The following is a 19,034-nucleotide window of genomic DNA, read 5'->3' as shown; positions in this document are numbered from 1 at the left end:
TGGCAAGGAAGGTTGAGAAAGCGGTTAAAAAAGCATACGGGATCCTGGGCTTTATAAATAGAGGCATAGAGTACAAAAGCAAGGAAGTTATGAAACACTGGTTCGGCCTCAACTGGAGTATTGTGTCCAATTCTGGGCACCGCACTTTAGGAAGGATGTGAAGGCCTTAGAGAGGGTGCAGAAAAGATTTACGAGAATGGTTCCAGGGATGAGGGACTTCAGTTATGTGGATAGACTGAAGAAGTTGGGGTTGTTCTCCTTAGAGCAGAGAAGGTTGAGAGGCGATTTGATAGGTGTTCAAAATCATGAGGGGTCTAGACAGAGTAAAGAGAGAGAAACAGGACACGGATTTAAGGTGACTGGCACAAGAACCAAAGGCAACATGAGGAAAAGCTTTTTTATGCAGCGAGTGGTTAGGGTCTGGAATGCACTGCCTGATAGGGTGGTGGAGGCAGACTCAATCGTGGCTTTCAACAGGGAATTGAATAAGTACCTGAAGGAAAAAAATTGCATGGCTACGGGGAACGGGCGGGGAAGTGGGACTAGCTGAAGTGCTCCTGCAGAGAGCCAGCACGGGCTCGACGGGCCGAATGACCTCCTTATGTGCTGTAACCATTCTATGATTCTATGCTCTAAATTACAAATGCAAGTAATTGAGGCATCAGAACTCAGCTTTACTTCATATCCAAACCATCCAACTGCACCAAAGCTCAACAAATGTACAACTTGTTTTTATTGCCCAAATGTACTATTTCTTGGGCATGATTTATAAAGGGATGTAATGGCGAAAACTATGAAAACATTCAATTTATTGTAAGTTACCATAAGAGGAAGATAATTTTAAGAAAAGTAGGGAATTTTGTTGTATTCTGTAGGCAGAAATTGTGGAAATAAGCAGCACAATTTCAGTCATGATTATCGTGATAATAGTACTATTGGTAAACTCTTTTTAAAGCATTGGCCCATCCCAGTACTTCCCTTCCTTTTAGAGGGGTGAAAATGCAGAGTTTGGTCAAAGTTAAGAGTTAAAGCAGAAGCAGTTCATTTTATTAAAAGCATACTTGCCTCCAGTCTGTTATTTGCTGGGTACTAGTCATAGCTTCTGGTATCACAGTAGCATGTGGAACGGAGTTGTGGACAGCCACTCCAGGCAGCTGCTGCCAAGTTGACGGCAGCAGGATTTGCTGGGTTCCTCCAGGCCACGCCTGCTGCAAACAAAGACAGATTGTCAAGATTGCCACTGTGTGGGACACTACCCCAAAAGTTTGCAGACACCCGAAAAGAACACAAAGCATCTAGCTGAAGACCGCACACAGCTGGCAAGAGAAGCACAATGGTAAAACAAAGATTTGTGATGTTAGATTTACACAACGCCTCCCTCCAAAGCTAATACCTGCACAGGACAAGGCATTACAGTTTAATGAGAGAAAGAGAAAGTGAGTATATCCAATATCTCGCAGCTCTGAAGCAGAAACATACATTTGGATATTCTGTGCGACGAGCCATTCTGCAGGAATACAAACACACAGACACAGCAATCTCTTCTAAGCAGGCTCATGCCAAGCAGCAAGGGGGAAAAGGGAGGGAACATTCTAACCAACCTTTGATCTGAGAAAGCAAAATGCACGTGGTCACTGGAAGCGACTGCAGAAGTTGCATGATCCATTTAAACATGCTACTAAGATTTAATTCAAGACCACAAAAGCTAATTAGCAATCTTCCAATCACCTAAGAATGTTTCATTAAATGTTGGGAGTAGCCTACATAATTAATTTTTAATATACTAGCAGTTCTCCCATGCTGTTGTGCACAGTGAGTCGTAGGATATACTGTTTTCTAACAATAGGGACATTGTCAACAAAATGTGATATTAAAAAAGTGTTGCAGGAAGTAATTCTGACACTTACAGGAAGTGCACGCTATATGCAAGACTTTATAGATAAGTATGCTGCCATCGGGGACAATTTTAGATATCAGTTACACATAATGGCCCAGTAATTCCTGTCACAATGCGTGAGTACGGACGGGGTACTCACGCGTGTGACCGGAGGAATTGCCGGTTTTCAGCATGCACAGCGCATGCGCTGAAAACCGGCATTTCCTTTCCTCTGACCCAAGGGGTTAAGAGGCAGAACGCACGCGACTGCACAGGCAGCGCGTGCGCAGTGAAATTCCTTTTTTTTCCCCCCAGAGTTGCCCGAGTGTAAAGGCCTCCAGTTTTTACGTGGAAAAACCAGACGTAAGTACTTTGTTTTACAGGTAAGTGGGCTTTTAGTACAATTTAGAAAAATTTTTTCCACAGGTTTATTATTTTTAAAGAATTTACAGTAAGTTTAGTTTTAGACCCTATTTTTAAAAAATTTATTTTTTTCAAAAATTTGATTGTTTAAAGCATTTTTAAAAACTTATAGTTCATATAATCAGTGGGATGTTGTTTAAAATGTTATTTAAAGTTTAAGTAGTGTTTTGGCAGCCCATACTTTTCATGAGTTTGACAGTTCTTACTCTCAAACTCATGAGTTTCCCCTCCCCTGATTGGCTGCACAGTGCTCACCTGATCCCAGCCGGCACATCGCACTAACTACGCCGCTGGATCAGGTAAGCACTGCGCGCTGACATCTGAACCGGGCCAGTGACAGGAAATGCAAGCAGGCCCGGGCTTCAGATGTCGGCGCGCAGGGAGAGTGCACATCGGGAGCTTGCACGCGTGGCAAGCTCCCGATCCTAATTTCAGGGCCTATATGTTTTTCCCTGACCTTCTGACTTAAATACTACTTTACACATTTCAGATTAAATCAGAGAAACATACATAGAAAAACTATTTAACTCAGTGAATAGGAAGGAATGTGGGTACCCAACTGCTACAGCACCCCAGGTCAATGACACTGGTGATTTGGACCCTTACATCATGCTCGTAACTCTTCCCAGCCAGTTCCCACAATGAGGTTATTAGCATGTGGCATTTATGCAAAAGGGTTTTACAGAGCTAAATAGTAAGAGATTAATTTCAAACAACTGTGGTTAACAGCTGTGGGGTGTTCTTTAAAAAAGATGCTCTTATGAGACACCCTGATAGCCAATTAGTTTTGGTGTCAAATGGGTCTTTCAAAGGCCATGTTAAAAGACTGTTGTTCCACAATTTACAAGCAATGGTCATATACTTGATGCCTGCCATAAAGGCAAGGCACAGCTATCTCTTTAGGCAAGGTTTATAGGATCTGGTTTACAAAACATGAGCTACTAGTAACCCTATATTAGGGCTATTTTCAATTTATTTAGTCTTGCTCCAAAGCTAAATTATAGCATCTCTATTTAAATTGCTTAATTATGAAAGATATGAGTGAGAATTTTGAGAAATACTTTCCAAATACTACAGGAACATACATACTTATAGTAAAGGTAGTGTCTTTGTGGAAAAGAGTATTGCAACTTTTTTTTGTCTTTCTCCAAATTCTTGGGATTCAATTAATGTCATAGGACATTACAAAACCCATCAAAAATCAACATGGCTGCTCTCACTCTTCAGCCATTAGGACAGTGCCTCCAAAATAGTGCAATTGAGTACATTTTAGTGCATTATATCTTTTTAAAAGTTTTTTTTATTTTACTGAAAGAGGAAAACAAATGAGATTATGTTAATTTAAATCAATGCTGAGCTTGATCCTGTTCTCACCTGGTGTTCACATATGTTGGTTTTGAGCAAGGATCACTGGATAGCGATCAGGGTGGGAAATCCTGGCCAATTTCTCACTCCCCAACATTGCTCCAGCTGAGATCAGCGAATTCAGCAGAGCATGGATCGAATCTCAGATAGTCCTTATTTACATGGCTTACATGTCGACTACCTTAATTAGTGGAGTTACAGGGGAAGCTTACATCCTATTTTAAAAGGAAATTATATCCTAGTCTGAGCATATTAACAGCATCTGTCGGTCAGCTGAGATAACTGGTTTTGCCCTTTAATAAAAGGCTATTTGAAGCAGCAATTAGGCAGGATGCAAGTTACTGACCTCCTCATTTAAGATAAAATGCATCAATACAGAGGACAGTTTGCTCACTCACATCCCTGCAATCCCACTTCAAATCCATCATTTTATCTATTAATATTGCTATAAGTTCTAAGGAAAAGAAAAATGCTAATTCATTTTTGCAGTCTTCACTATAAATTTGTTCGAATGTTAAAATATCAGTTCAGGTTTTGATTCGGATTATCAATCTGACCACGTCACCAGTCATTGACTGCTTATTGAAAAATATCAATTTAAATCCAATGGACTCAGCATTACTAAAAGGCTCTGAACTGGCTGCTAACTGTACAGCAGAATTCAGGGGTTGAGAAAGCTCAAGTATGGAAGAACTATAATTCAAATCCTCAACAGCAAGGTAAGAAAAATGGTGCACTATGGTTCTGTAAATGAACGGCATACTGTAGCCTCTGAATTAGAGAACAGCCGCTCACCCTACAGCTTATATGCTGAAACATTGCCACAGTGCAGGCTCAGCTCTGCCAACTTAACACTAATGTCAAGGTGTGGTACTAAACAGTGAGAGGACACAGCGGGATGTAGTGGCCAGAACAGAGTACAGGAAACTTTGTGATATCCGGCACCGACGTGTTGCCGATCTATCAAAACTGCCGGACATACAAAGTTAATGTTGAAGCATATGGAGGTTTTCATCTCCGTATCTGACAACAAACATTGTTGCTTAGCAACAGCTTCTAAAGAGTCGGCTGCAGCTGCAAGTATCTCTTGCTGGGAAAAAAAAGAACGAGATCTAAAAAAACTTACAGAAAACGGCTCCTGATTTTTGCCGTTAGATCGAGTATTCCGGACATACAACCTCCAGATAAACCAAAGTTTCCTGTATTTTGTTGCAACATCACTGCCAGTTTAGACAGTCATGTGCCAGAATCAATATCCAATAGCTACCTACAATGGAGCTTGGTGGGTTTTTGCTTCTGGTACCAATTCTGAGGGTATATGTTCAGGTTCTGATATTTGATTCCCATTTTAGGCTTACGTCTCCGAAAATATTGCTATACTGCCCATCAATGAGGGTGATGTGCAAATTCAGCTATCAGTCACCTGAAGGAATTACGTTGGCAGTCTATAAGTAAAGTGCTCAGCTTGTAGTCAAATGGCGAGAAGTTTGACTCCCACTCTACCTTCCAAAGTTGGTAAAATGAATGCCACTAAAGTGGAAGCTAAACAAGGGTCCATGATCCGTTTACCAATTGAAAGTAATCAGATGGCCACCAAGGTCACCATCTCAACCAAGATATTGAAACAAAAGTTAGGAATATAACCAACACATTGTCACATTTTCCTACCACTCCCTGTCGGAATACCATTAGTCTGCTTTTCACCCTGCCCTCAGTACCAATATTGCCTGTTTCAAGTCACCAATACTGTGATTGTGATCATGGTACGCTATCTCTCCTCATCTTCCTAGACTTTTTCCTCCCTTCACAAGTCACCTCCATGGAAGCATGCTCTCTTGGTTCTACTCCTACTTGTTCCAAAAAAGCCAGTGAATCTCCTTCTACCCATACATTGCCATTTTATGAATATCCCAAGGTTCCATCCTTGGTCCCCTCTTCCCCGCATTGTATGAAGACACCCAATTCAATCTCTCTGCCACTCCACGTTCACCAGTTCCACTTCCACAATTTAGCCTGCCTCCATGCTTACCTCAGCCCCACTTCGGTTACCTCCAGGTTCTACTTCTGAAACATCCTCCTCAGCCACCTTCTGAGGTCCACTTTACATAATCTCCAGCTCCCCCCCTGCACCCTTTCAGTTTTCACTTCTGTGACTTACCGCAAGACATTTTACTACCGCTACGTAAATGCAAGTAGTACTTATAGTGCAAGCCATCATGCAGCCTAGCATCCAACTGCATCTCTGATTACCATCTTACCTAGTATATTCATAACTCATCCTTTTTACACATCTCTTTATCCTCTCTAATCATACATACCTCTCAAAGTAGGATGACTAAACTATACACAGCACCCAAAGTGTGTCCTGACCAATGTATTATAAAACTTAACCTCTGAAGACTTGTACTCTATTGTTTTAGATAATTAGCACAACATTCAATTAAAAAAAATATATATAATTGAAAGTAACAGGTCTACTGGTGCTCTCAAGTCTCTTTCATGTCTCCCAGTAGCTGGTTAGGATAGCACCAGCAGAGGCTTCCAGCAGGCTGTGTGCCTGCTCACAAAATGGTGTATAGCAAGAATGGCTCTAATGAAGAGCAGAAAAACAAAGGGGGAAAAATTCCATAGAATTTACAGCACAGAAACAGGCCATTCGGCCCAACTGGTCTATGCCAACATTTATGCTCCACAGGAGCCTCCTCCCACCTTTTTTCATCCAACCCCCATCAGCATGTCCTTCTATTCCTTTCTCCCTCATGTGCTTATCTAGCTTTCCCATAGGCTTTGAACACTGTGGAGATGGGGGAAGACGACAAGAGATGCCAATAACTCCTGATCTACTGTTAAAGTTGCTTAGCTCTATCTAGCAGAATCCACATAACGGTACTAATGTTCCCTGAAATGCTCTGTGTGTCATCAAGGAAAACTATAATACTAATTATGTGGACTGAATCATTCCCTCCCTCTCTTCCACCTTATTTCTGAACATAGATTAACTCAATCTGGTTTGAAGTAGGTGAAAAGATCTGGCAGCTGCTGTTAACCTTTCACATGATTTCCCTAGGGGACATAGATACAGTTAGGCACAATTGTATTTATATGCCACCATATCAGTCCTCAAACAGTTTTACATTTGTCTGGTTGATGAACCATGAATGAAACATAAATAGTCAATTGGTAGTGAAAGTTACTTTCCACTCCCTTCATCCCCAACCATGTTACTAGAATTCGAGCCTTTTAGAAATGTTGAGTGTTTTGTTCTCAAGTATAACTTGTTTCATCATCCAGATTGTTCAAAAGAGTAAGACAGAAGAGACGTCCAATGACGTGGAAAATATATAAGGCACACAATGATACATGCTTCCGTTCCTCTGCAGCAGCCTCAGAGGAGCATCTGTTAGTGCACAGAATCACACCAAGTGGGAGCATTTACCAGTACTGTGGTCGTCTGATCGACCAGCGCAGGCCGGCCGGCTGCGCAGTTCAGGGTAAAAGGGACCGCATACTGCGGAGCAACAGTGGCAACGTGAGGATGTAGAGTGGCCACCATCAGCGGTGTGCAGCTGCCCTGTAATGGGGGGGTGGGAGTCAGTTATATGGTACATTAGTTCTCAAATCTGCAGCGTCCCTTTTTGATGCCCTGAATAGCATGAAAAAAATCAGGTTTCGTCTTTTGGCAAAATGAAATTTAGCAGAGGCAGTACTGTGCATGTCAAGTGAATCAGGAATTAAGTTCAGATTACTCAGACTTGTTTTACTTAAGCCTCTTCCAACATTCCATCTCTTACCCCATTTGTCTTTGGTCAGATTTAAGTCTGGGCCCCAAAATGGTTGGGGGGGGGGGGGGGGGAAAGGAGAGACAAGTACTAGTACACAGCCACCTATCCCACTGAATTTGATAAAACGCATTGAAAAACTATACCCTCATTTATTTTAGAAACAAATACAAATAACTGTGACTAGCATCAATATTAGATTTGATGTTAAAGTGGGTTTGATACACATTCTAGTCAGGCATACAAAAAGGGACACTGCCAACTGCAAGTAAAAGAAAAAAGGATCCCCATCATAGCTTTAAAAAGCAACAGCTAAGGTTGTATCTACATTAATGCAAACAGAAATACTCTTGCTTCTGCTTTTTTTTTTTAAGTTTTATATTTTCCCCCCAACAAAATCATTAAACCAGGACAGCGCTGCTGTAAGGCAGGTCTCAAAATCTTGGACAGAAATGTTTATCCTTTAATCCTTTAGCAATAAGGCTTTCAAAGCTATGAAGAGTTCACTCGACAATTACAAAATTACATTTTCCAACACTGTGTAAAAAAAAAAATTGTTATTTATTCCAAATTCCCACAATCCTAGAGTGAAAAGAAAGAGAATTAGTAGCTCGCAAGACATTCCCTGATTGATTACAATCATTTGTGGCCAAAACTTTTGTCACCAGGTTTCATTATATGGGTCCCTGCTCTGGATGACTCTGAATCACTGCACTACAGATCAATCTCAAATTGCAGAACTGTGTCCACATGGAGCCAAGCAAGGTTGCATTACTGTTTACAGGGATTCCAAAATGGGTGGCGATTTTTCTCAGAATTTCCACAGCACGTTTCCACTGAGGCAATATGTACATCAGATGCAAAAAATCTGAAATAAATAGTATGGGTAAAAAGATGCCTCAACTGTGAACAACTTCAGCAACCCAATCCTAAACCCCAGTGCAGCACCAGTGGCACAGCTATATGCTTTCACGATTATAGATACAGTTTCAAGTTAAGGCTGCTGGCTTGGACAATTAGATATTTATACAGTGATTCAAGGAAAGTAGCGCTGTGGTTTTAGTTTGTTTTTAACAACAGCTACACTTGATGCAAAAAGTGCTAATTGTTAGCTCTATGTGGACAAGTTTAATAAAACTGTTGTCATACCAAATGATTTTTACTTACACCTACTGATTTAAAACTGCCTTTAAAGTCACATGTGAACAGAGAGAAATTAGGCCGTAGCGAAAACACACCAGAGCTTTTTTTTAGCAAAATGTTTTTGCACCAGTAAGTGAATTAAAATGGAAATCTTGGGCATAAAAACAGCAGTCACTGCTGTACTCTCACGTAATTCACTGTATGAAGTGCTCCAAAATGATTTAGCATGGTAAGACACTATGTAAATGAAAGTATTTGTAGGTTATATGGAATGCAGTTATCTGTTTGAGCTTTCAAGCTACTTTTGCAAAAATAATCTTTTAAAATTTTCTCTACACTAAAAGTTATTCACATCCAAAGAATCCTCAAAATTAAGTTTAGCTTTTGTTTAAATTATTGTCTGTGTTCTCTCCTTGCCTCTGCAGCTAGCATACTCTCATCTGCATCTTTTCACTTAACACATTTGATACAAGTCATTTATTTTTTTTAAGTTTTGGAGCAATTTCAACTTATCTTTCACTTATTGGTGTAAACACCCAACAGTATAAAATCAAAGTTGCAGCTGGCATTGCAATGATCTGCTCTGTTTGTCAAGTCAGTAGAATTTTAAGATTGGTAAAAAGGTTTATGTAGCTGCCACAATCTTCACATCAATAAAAATTTGTTCTGTAATTTGTGATTTTTAAGGATTATCTAAACATTCTTTTTTCAACAACATAAGATCAATCTATGCAATCATCAACACCACAATATCAATATGAGAAAAACATTTGACACCTGCATTCCCTCGATGGCTCAGCAAATTTAACCAGGGAATGCTCTGATGAATGCAAACCATATGGTCCCAGCTTCAATCTCGAGTTAACTGATTTTAGCAAGACAGTGGTAGGGTGCTACTACTGGCCTCCGTGTCACTCGGGAATCAACCACGGCTCCCTCGGTTCTCCTGCCGGACAGAACAGGGCCTGGCTACGGCAGCCCCAGTGGTCGAATAGCTTGCTGACACTAAATGTCAAAGCTCAACCACTTGGGCAAGTACTGCATTGGTGAAATTGTAGTCCAGTAAAAAGCCAATGTTTTGGGGAGAAGAGTAAATCAACAAGAAAAAAAAAATCAAGACCTCTGCAGTTATTTTCACCTGTAAAATGTACTTAACATTCTCAACTATCTTTGGATAAGTGGCATTTCTGCTGAAATGTAAATCAGATGTTTTAAGCAACCCTGATCTTCATTAATGCAGCTACCACATAGGCAATTTTTACAAAAAATTGCAGATTTGTAAGGGTTAAATCTGCGGTTTTAAACAAGGCATTTAGATTAGTCGCCACGTCCCTTGGTTGGGAGAGAAATGAAAGAGTGTTGCGTAGGGGTGGAAAATTACCCAGGTCTCCACTCCTGCTGACACTCAACCCTTATGAAGTCTGACTACTGAGGCAAGGTACTGGGGGAGATGCCAGCCCCTGGGAGGAGCCCAGCAAGAGTTACTAACTTCAGGATTTGAAGCACAGGAAACAAAACTCAATTTAAAATAGACTGGTCAGCCACTTACCTGAGCGAGAACACCGGGCTGAATCTGAATTGACTGTGCAGCTGGTGCCTGTGGTACAATGGGCACTGCATTCTCCATTCTAACAGAAAAGCCAGAATGTTTTGCAGTTGCTTGCAACCCTGTCAATAAAAGCATACAGCATAACATGTTTTTAGGTCATTTCAAAAGTTGGCTTGTGGAAAAGAAATTCTCGAAAAGGAACTGTAACGGTTAAACGCTTTTATTTTAAAGAGTGCAAGCAGGAATATTTCATCAAGGTTGTAAGCCGTGTAGCATCACAGGGTAGCAGAATGGTGGTTGGATGCTGATTTTCCACCCACACAGCAATCCCTGATCTCAGCCAAATGAAAAGGTGCAAATCCAGTCCTCATAGATCATTATTACACACTATCAAATGGCCAGTCCAAAAGTCAATACTGGAGCTTGGGAACAGTTTAGTGCCCGTTCTCCTGACCAGAGATATTTTTTTGTTGCTTGGATGGGGGGGGGGGGGGGGGAAGGGAAAAAACCAACAGTAATCATTAAGGTTGTAGGACCCATTTTATTCAGAAATTTATAAACTTAAACATTATCTTACTTAATTCTCTACTTAAGCTCCCCAAACAGTAACAGAAAAAGTGAATTTAAATATTCTAACTGTGGATTCAGATGCTGCCACACACTGTACTACCAAGTCTCACCTATACCGTTATGCTTCAAGCTCACTAAGTAGTTTCAATCCATAGATACAAAAGGAGTTTATTCTACAATTACTAGTTTTTCTCTACCTTGATTATTCCCCAACTGTTCTTGGTGTTTCTTTGCAGCTCAGCACATTCCATCAACTCTTTCTCTCTCCCCTTTAATGCCTTTGCTCTACTTTACTACAACATTCCTCAACCTTTGCGCTCAACCTAGAGGCTCATAAATCACAGTGCCTACACGGAAACTACGCAAAGGATTCGATATCTAGCTGAACCTAGTCAAAAGAAATTCAAGTGGTAAGGTGCCAGTGGTGGACAAAAATTGTCAATTATAGTCAGCTGCGAGATTAAAATATTTTCCAGTCAGATTAGCAAATCCAAAATTGCTGTTACATTATATCATGTAAACCAATTTGAAAAGCAACCAACAAACAATGGATACCAATAATCGCTCGTAGAAGTAGTCCACTACTGATCACAGGGCTGAACCATTCCCAAACTGAGCCAAACAGAAGGCTTCCTAGAAAAGGGATTTACCTGGGCCGACAAAGGAAATGGGAATCTAAACAAAGAATAGTCTACTTAAACACACTTATTTCAAAACCATTAGACTAATGTTACCCTATGAACTTGGCACTCTGAATGTATGAAAAGCACAAAGGGAAATGGGAAGGCATTCCGATTTCACAGGAGGCCTAAGACTCTCTAATTTCTGCAGGAGAGGAGAAGTCACTTACCTTGAAATGCTGGTGGACACACAATGAGGGCTTGCTGGAAGGGGTCAGCCTGTGCACACAGCTGCGTTGTTCCAGCCTGCAGAGGCATGCTTGCTTGTGCAACGCCCGCTACAGGTGCCGCTGTAGGCTGGTAGAGTGCAGATTGATAATTAAGCAGAGATACATCGGCACTGGACAGTGAAAGGGTTGCAGCTGTGGAGGTAGAAGCCAGGGTGTTGGCCTAAAGAGAGAATTCAATGATCAAATTATAGGTATAACAATACAATAAAGTGTGCCACACTTGCTTGGGATTTTTAAAAATCTAATAAAAAAATACAAGTAGATTGGTTCAGTTAAAAAAGCACAAAGGTTACATCTATAATCAATGTCACAATTACAATATATCTAAAGAACAGGCAATGTGTACCTCACATATAATAGTCTTTTCTTCAAAGATTAAAAGGAATATTGCACAAAATCAATTCTCCCAATACAGCTCTTAAGACTTCACCTTTTCACTACTGCTATTTGGCATGAGCAATTCAAAATAAAAAGTTGGATATACTTCAAATTCTTCCTAATGCCTTTGTGAAGACACAAAACCTTGAGTACTGCAGAAGAAAAACTTGCACAAGGTTCTCAGTCTTCTTTTCACAAGGCTTTTATAAATTCAACGGGTTCAGGCAATGGCAAACCACAAAGAGTAAAGCAAGAATGATTTGTGTCTCATCATTTTTGTTCACGAGTTTGCTGTTTATATCCACTACTGCTAATTTTTTTTTTCATATTTGCTTTTGGCTACGAAATCACGATACTCAATTTAAAAACCATAAACTACAGAAGTTATCAAAGCTAACAGAATTCCAGACATAGTAATGCTTAACAAAAGGAATATCATAAAATCTGATTGAATTGAAGGCCAAATTATTTCATGCACAGGTTCATAAAACAGGCTTCCACCCTACTTCATGGGCTATAGAATAAGAATGCTAGTTTCTAATCTGGAAAGGAAATCATGCTAATTAAAGGGTTCCACAATCAGCTATGCCCTCTGTTACACATACAATCTTTATACTATTACACCTTAGCCATAACAGAATTGGTTAAAATTTCCTCAGTTACATCAACCTCACTTAAACCTACAAGATTTTTTTTTAAAGCCCGAGGGTTCCTTGCCCATTTATATTTTGAACGGCATGCACATAGCTAGAGGAGTCACAATTCCTTCCAGTGTATATTCCATTGCACCCATTTCTCATGCAATATTTGTTCCTCTTACTGTTCCTCACTCCCTTCATTACTTTCCTTCTCTTTCTTCTACTCCATTTCAATTTGAAATTTAGCGGATACATTGGGTATACCTCAGAACTATAAAGCATTATTACATTAACAGAACTCCAAGTAAAATCTTTAAAGTCTTTATCTGTATATACAGTACATTCATACAAAATAGCTGATCTGCTGAAATTAAAAGACCACACATACCATATATATATGATGTGTGAAAATAACTCCAGGACAAAGTACAAGCACCATTTCTTAACATATATATGGTTACAATAAAATAGAGGTCTCCTTCACCCCATTGATACTGCAGCTCCTATAGAGGTCACATTATGGCCACACAAGGAAGACCTGAAATGTAATCTCAATTTACACACTTTGGGCTGATCAGATTCAGTTCATATGGTAAATGGTATTAGATTATCAGCACAACACATGTGCTGATTTTTCACTTCACAGTCCAAGCAACTAAACAGGTGGAAGTTCAACTCCAGAATATGACTGCAATAAAGTAACTGGAGATCCACACTGCAATGGCAGAGTGAGCATCAATTTGCAATTTAATGAAGCACTTTGCCAATTCAATTTTTTTTTTTTTTTAAATAAAAAGAAAACATATTTGGGATGCTTTTTTGGCAATATTGTGCTCATCAAAGTGGGTAATTTCACTGCTGGGGATTGGAGCATTCTCTATTTTTGGGATGCAGCGTCAGTATCTGGCATTCCCTCTACTCTGTTCAAACAGTGTTTCTCAGCTTAAAGTTGGAAAAGCAGCCCCCTACTGCACCAATGCGCTGTTTCTCCTTGTTTCCCCACATCAATCACTCTGTGGACTCTGCATGAGATTGACAATTCTATGCCAAATTAGAAATATGCGTGCGTTGTGAATCCATGTCCACTAGAAACTGCATTAGGACTGCCCAAGCTCATTTCACATGGGATTCTTGTAGCTAGCAGAAGGAGGAGACTTTTATCCCATCAGTCTAAACTGGGTTACAATAGATATTTTTATGTACAACAGACTTTGTGGCTCATACCTGATTGTGCATGTTGTGCATGGTGTTGAGTTGGTTATTGAAGGCCATCGTCAAGTTTGTGCTTGTGTTCGGCGCAACGTGTGCAATAAATGGGCTTTTATTCTGGTTTACCGTTTCATAGTTGTTGACTCGCCGTTTGCAGATCTCCATATTCTGAAAGCAGGATTTCACACTGCAAGAAATTTAAATGTTTATTTTATGAATGGAATCAGCAGATTTAAATATACACCTAGCAGTGCACTTATTTCCACTTACTGCTGTGCGCAGTCACACATCTGCTGCAATCATATTTTTTCCAAAAGGAGGAGCAAAAGATGCACAATGAGTCAGTGAAAAACCTCCCACTCCCCTTGCATAGCCTACCAGAAAAGAGTTAGGTTTACATACAAATACTTTTCATAATATTCCTTCACCTTGTAAGAGTATAGCCTGGCTTGATAGGTTATGGGGAAGCCATGCACTGGGCATATATGAAGATATCATGATATTACAGACAAGTGCTGCACGTGCTCTCCCATTCTAACGTCTGTATCCCTAGGATCTGTGGCATTTAGTTTCTTTTCCCAGCTAAAGGTTTTTTACTCCTCATGTCTGATCTCTCATCACTCAAAGTATGGGATAGAGTTTCCTTCTATCTATGGAACACACATGAACAGCAACCAGCATGCCTATTTTATGCAAGGATTCGGAAATTGTACCATATGTTGGGAACCAGAGGTGCTAGCACAGCTCTTGCATAGCATAAAAAGTAGCTTGAAATAATGTCCCAATTAGGAACCACCACCACCAACTTGCATTTATATAGCGCCTTTAATGTAGTAAAACATCCCAAGGCGCTGCACAGGAGTGTTCGAGTCCCATAAGGGGATATTAGGGCAGATGACCAAAAGTTTGGTCAAAGAGATTGGTTTTAAGGTTAAGGAGGAAAGAGAGGTAGAGAGGCGGAGAGGTTTAGGGAGGGAATTCCAGAGCTAAGGGCCTCAGCAGTTGAAGGCACGGCCACCAATGGTGGAGTGATTAAAATCGGGGACGCACAAGAGGCCAGAATTGGAGGAGCGCAGAGATCTCGGAGGGTTGTAGGCAATGTTCCCTCTAATTTTGTTTGGCCCTGTGCAGTTTTTGTATTGAAGAGCTGGCAAGCCGGCTGTGCAGGTTCCCTGGAGCGCTGCGCAGCCTACATGGAACATTGGTTGCAGGAGGTTAGAGATAGGGAAGGATGAGGCCATGAGAGGGATTTGAAAACAAGGATGAGATTTAAAATCAAGGCGTTGCTTTACCGGGAGCCACTGTATGTCAACGAGCACAGGGGTGATGGGTGAACGGGACTTGGTGAGAGTTGAGATACAAGCAGCAGAATTTTGAATGAGTTTATGGGGGGCCGGCCAGGGGTGTGTTGGAAAAGTCAAGTCTAAAGATAACAAAGGCAAGGATGAGGGTTTCAGCATAGATGAGCTGAGGCAGGAACGGAGTCGGGCAATGTTACGGAGGTGGAAGCCTTAAGGTCCAACAGTACAATTTCCAAACCTAGTTCCAAAGAGCTTTGTCGCACAAATAATTTTTAGTTATGTATTTTAAAAAGCTTACTGATTGCTATGAGGAAAGTCAAGTAGATGTGTCATTGTAACAAATGGATGGTTTAAGGTTTTTAACGGATTAACCCTCTTGTCAGCATCTATAGTCAACATTTTCTTCAACAAATCAATATATTCCCTCCGGTCTGCCTTCTCTGCCAACATGTCTGTTCCCTCCAAATCATTCGGCATGTTCACCTGAAAGTAGAAAAAACATTAAACAAGATAAATGCACATCAGTAAAGAGGCACAATGTGATATTGGGTTTGTTATTAACTGTTTTAAGATACTGAACTCCTAAATACTGAACTTGTTTTTAAGGTAGCTATAACACTGGAATCTCAAATGAGACCCAAGTTTGAGTACCATCTTAAGTGACAAGTGTACAGTTTACATGTTGCAGCTAGGTTTTCTGAGGATGAACTGGAAAATGAAAACCGGGCAGGGGTTGGGCGAGTCCCTCTCACTGCAGGTTCTATCAACCAATGAATAACTAGTGTGCTTTATTGTCAGAATGTTTAAGAGATGTATGCATGCATTTAGCAAATTTCAGCAATCATCAGTGCTTTGAACACTTCTCATTCTTCAAGTCCTTTTTATGTAACATGGGTGAAGATTAACAGTTTTCTCCAGAAACTGGTAATACAGAACCTTTCATCAGCAGGGCTTGAGAAGTACAACATACAATAATAATCCTCTACTGATTAATACACTTGTGGATTAAGTACTCAGTTATGCCTTGCGTAGTAACTAATCTTGTTACGCACGAGTCACTTATTAACCGGTGAAGCCGGCAAACCCATCAGTCTGCAAAGTAAAGCTATACACGGCCAAACAACATCATTAAACTAATACATGTTTCTTAGATATGTCCTCATTCCATAAACATTCTTTTTAAAAAAAAGTCAAAGCTCCCCCAATGGTTAAGTTTATAAATATGGGATGCAACATCCGTATAGACTCGAGGATCCTGGGTTAGATTCCTAGTCTGTACCAAATTCTAGTTGCGGTTACAGTTGAAGCAATACAATTGGTCTCCGTACTGCTGAGCAATGATGGCGGGGGGGAAAAGAGAAAAAGAGAAGGGAAGACAGGAAAATTATAAACCAAAGTTCCCTCTCCTGATCTCTGGAGACTGGAAAGTTCCCCTTTGAGTACTGGATGAAGAAAAGATCAGGCTCGTCATTAAGCAGTCTTCCAACACTCACTTTCTAGACTTGCGCATAGAGAATGGCCACTTGGACAAGGCACTGGGGGGCAAACAATATGGAATGATACACCAGCATAAGTCACTGCCTTCGGGAGAGGAGGGCAAAGTGCAGCAGAAAAAATATTCTGAAGAGCCATCAATTTCTAATGTTGAAACAAGTTATAGAATCATAATTCCCAATACAGAATTTATCTGAAAGTAGAATTGCAAATAATGGTATTATTATATGCTTAATAATACTTCGTATCAAAACCCAAGTAGTTAAATTCAAGAAATTCTTGGAAGATTCATTGAAACTGCAGTTAAAAGCAGTCTACTATGTCCCATCAAAGTTGGCATAGGTTGTTTCGATTACTGGTATAACCAATCCGAGTCCAACTACTTAAGACAATAACATTTGAAATACATCGGATCTGGTTTCACTCTTTGATTAAAAACACCATAATTTAGCAGAATCCAGTCTAACACACCAGCTCCAGAATTAACGGAGGAGCCTAATTCAGCAGATCAAAATGAACATGGAGAAAAACGAAAGGGGTTGGGGGTAAGGTGCAATATCTACTGAGGGGATCATACAATATACTTCCCTCATTTATGCCTTTAGTAGCACTGGATGTCAGGAATATCTATGACTAACCCACAGCATTGCTGAGGTCGTGTGCTGGGTGGAGAAAGAGAAGGGGGAAATTCCGGAATTCCCAGGCCAGTTTTGCAATGCAATTGATCACAGAATGATTGATCGCATTCCCTACAGAGAGGAGCCATTTTTTGGATTTTTAAAAAACGAGGCTCACCATAGCCTACTGTTGCTGTGGCAAAGTATCACAGCAAGATTCCTCCCAGGTAGGTGCACTAACTGCGCTGAAAACTGTCTGGCACCCACCAGAGATATGTTAAGTTGTCTGACCCTGGGATTTCCGATTTGGTCAGGGTCCTCCAAGGTGGATGGGTAGAAGTTCTGCCCTGCCGTTCATCAACTAACTCCTCCAGAATTTCTGCACCTATATGCTTTAACATTGCATTAAGATTGTATCTGTGAGCTGCTTTGTCCAATGTGGAACTCCGCAATAAAGTCCGGAAAGATCTGAATTTAATTCCTAGTCTTTGTGGAGTCACCGATCTTAAGCTCATTGCTAGGGGAGGGGAATGAAGTCATTCCAGCTGCTGAGTGCTATCCTGTGCTCTCTCCGTCACCCCCCATCCTCCACACCCCCACCCCCATGAGGAAAATTTGCATATGTGGGTGTCAGACTTGGCTGTGATACCCTTGATGATAAAATATCACTTGCTGCATCTTTAACCATGGGGCCAACTTTTGCAATCCCACTGCCACTCCATCAGCGATTAGTTAAGTTAGCACAAACTACAGATTAAACCTAGTCTTTATTTCAATGCAAAACCACTAACCCACCTGGGAGCTTTGTGCAGATTTTTCATAAATGGGACTAAAAAGCCACATAAGTGCAACAACTGAAATTATTCAGAAGGATTAGTTCACACATTTCTGTCTGAACTACAAAACGTCATCACTTTTATACAAATTAGATAATAAAACATCTGTACAACACATTATAGAACAAAGCTAACAGTTCTCTATAAGCACTAAAGAACTATTTAGTCGACTATGTAGACTTGACAAACAAAACAATGCTTTCCAGATGTACAAGACTGAATGATCCAGACTTGACCAACATATTAAATTCTTGCCAACTGCACAATATCAATTTTTAAAAGATCCTGATGAAACAGCACCATTTACAAGTGGTTAAAAACAGGTGCCCAAGTGAATCTGGTGAGCTTGGTGAAACTGTTTACTGCAAACCCAGGTCAAAGGTTTTAGGCTCTAAGGTCCTTAACACTCAAAAAGTACCAGTCTTGTATATGGTCAGGTTTGTTAGCAACAAAAAATACTTAAGTCTGTTGTGGAGAAGAGCAAAGAGAAAGAATACCAGGGTGATAATTCCTGGTGTTGCTTAAATGCGCTTTGCGATCAGATGATCACAGCTACGGGCTAAAGGAAGAGGGACTGGCAGCCCTCATGGCTAAAAAAAAATATATAAAAGGGGTTTATATGAAGAACTGGAATCAGAAAATTTTAATATATTCATTTTCAATTATTCCACCAATAAGCAATAAATTCTACAACTTGCAGCAAGCCAATTTTCAAGTTCCATGCTTACCTGAGCCATATCATCTAAACAGTTGAAAATGTACTTTCTCGCTTCCTTCGATTTGATCCCCGTCTCTAACTCATGTTCTTCTGGTGTCTAAATAGGAAAAAAAATGACTCTCCAAACAAACACACACACAAGCTATAGTGAAAGTTTGACAGCACAGTAACACTGAAATAGAAACATACGATCCATTAATTGTGTGTACTTTGGATTGTACAGAGAAT

The 19,034-nt window shown here is 40.3% G+C and overlaps 1 protein-coding gene across 3 annotated transcripts in view; it reads right to left on the bottom strand.

Annotated features, from left to right (window-relative positions):
* The window catches only part of LOC147105315 (homeodomain-interacting protein kinase 1-like), a 113,086-nt gene that overhangs the window by 22,679 nt on the left and 71,373 nt on the right, over positions 1–19,034 (bottom strand). For 2 of the 3 annotated variants that reach the window (XM_086011565.1, XM_086011567.1), the window contains 7 exons: positions 18,817–18,903; positions 15,440–15,624; positions 13,856–14,027; positions 11,556–11,775; positions 10,136–10,254; positions 7,101–7,235; positions 1,066–1,208 (listed from right to left, as the gene is read on the bottom strand). In XM_086011565.1, the coding sequence (XP_085867691.1) occupies positions 1,066–1,208; positions 7,101–7,235; positions 10,136–10,254; positions 11,556–11,775; positions 13,856–14,027; positions 15,440–15,624; positions 18,817–18,903 (1,061 nt within the window). The remainder of the gene's footprint in view (positions 1–1,065; positions 1,209–7,100; positions 7,236–10,135; positions 10,255–11,555; positions 11,776–13,855; positions 14,028–15,439; positions 15,625–18,816; positions 18,904–19,034) is intronic. The other variant, XM_086011566.1, reaches the window with a different exon arrangement.

Source organism: Somniosus microcephalus, chromosome 18 (assembly GCF_052327205.1).
Source record: "Somniosus microcephalus isolate GS21.2 chromosome 18, FLI_Smic_1.0, whole genome shotgun sequence".
NCBI lineage: Eukaryota > Metazoa > Chordata > Chondrichthyes > Squaliformes > Somniosidae > Somniosus > Somniosus microcephalus.
The sequence above is the reverse complement of the archived record's forward strand: the minus strand, read 5'-3'. Positions and strand labels throughout refer to the sequence as shown.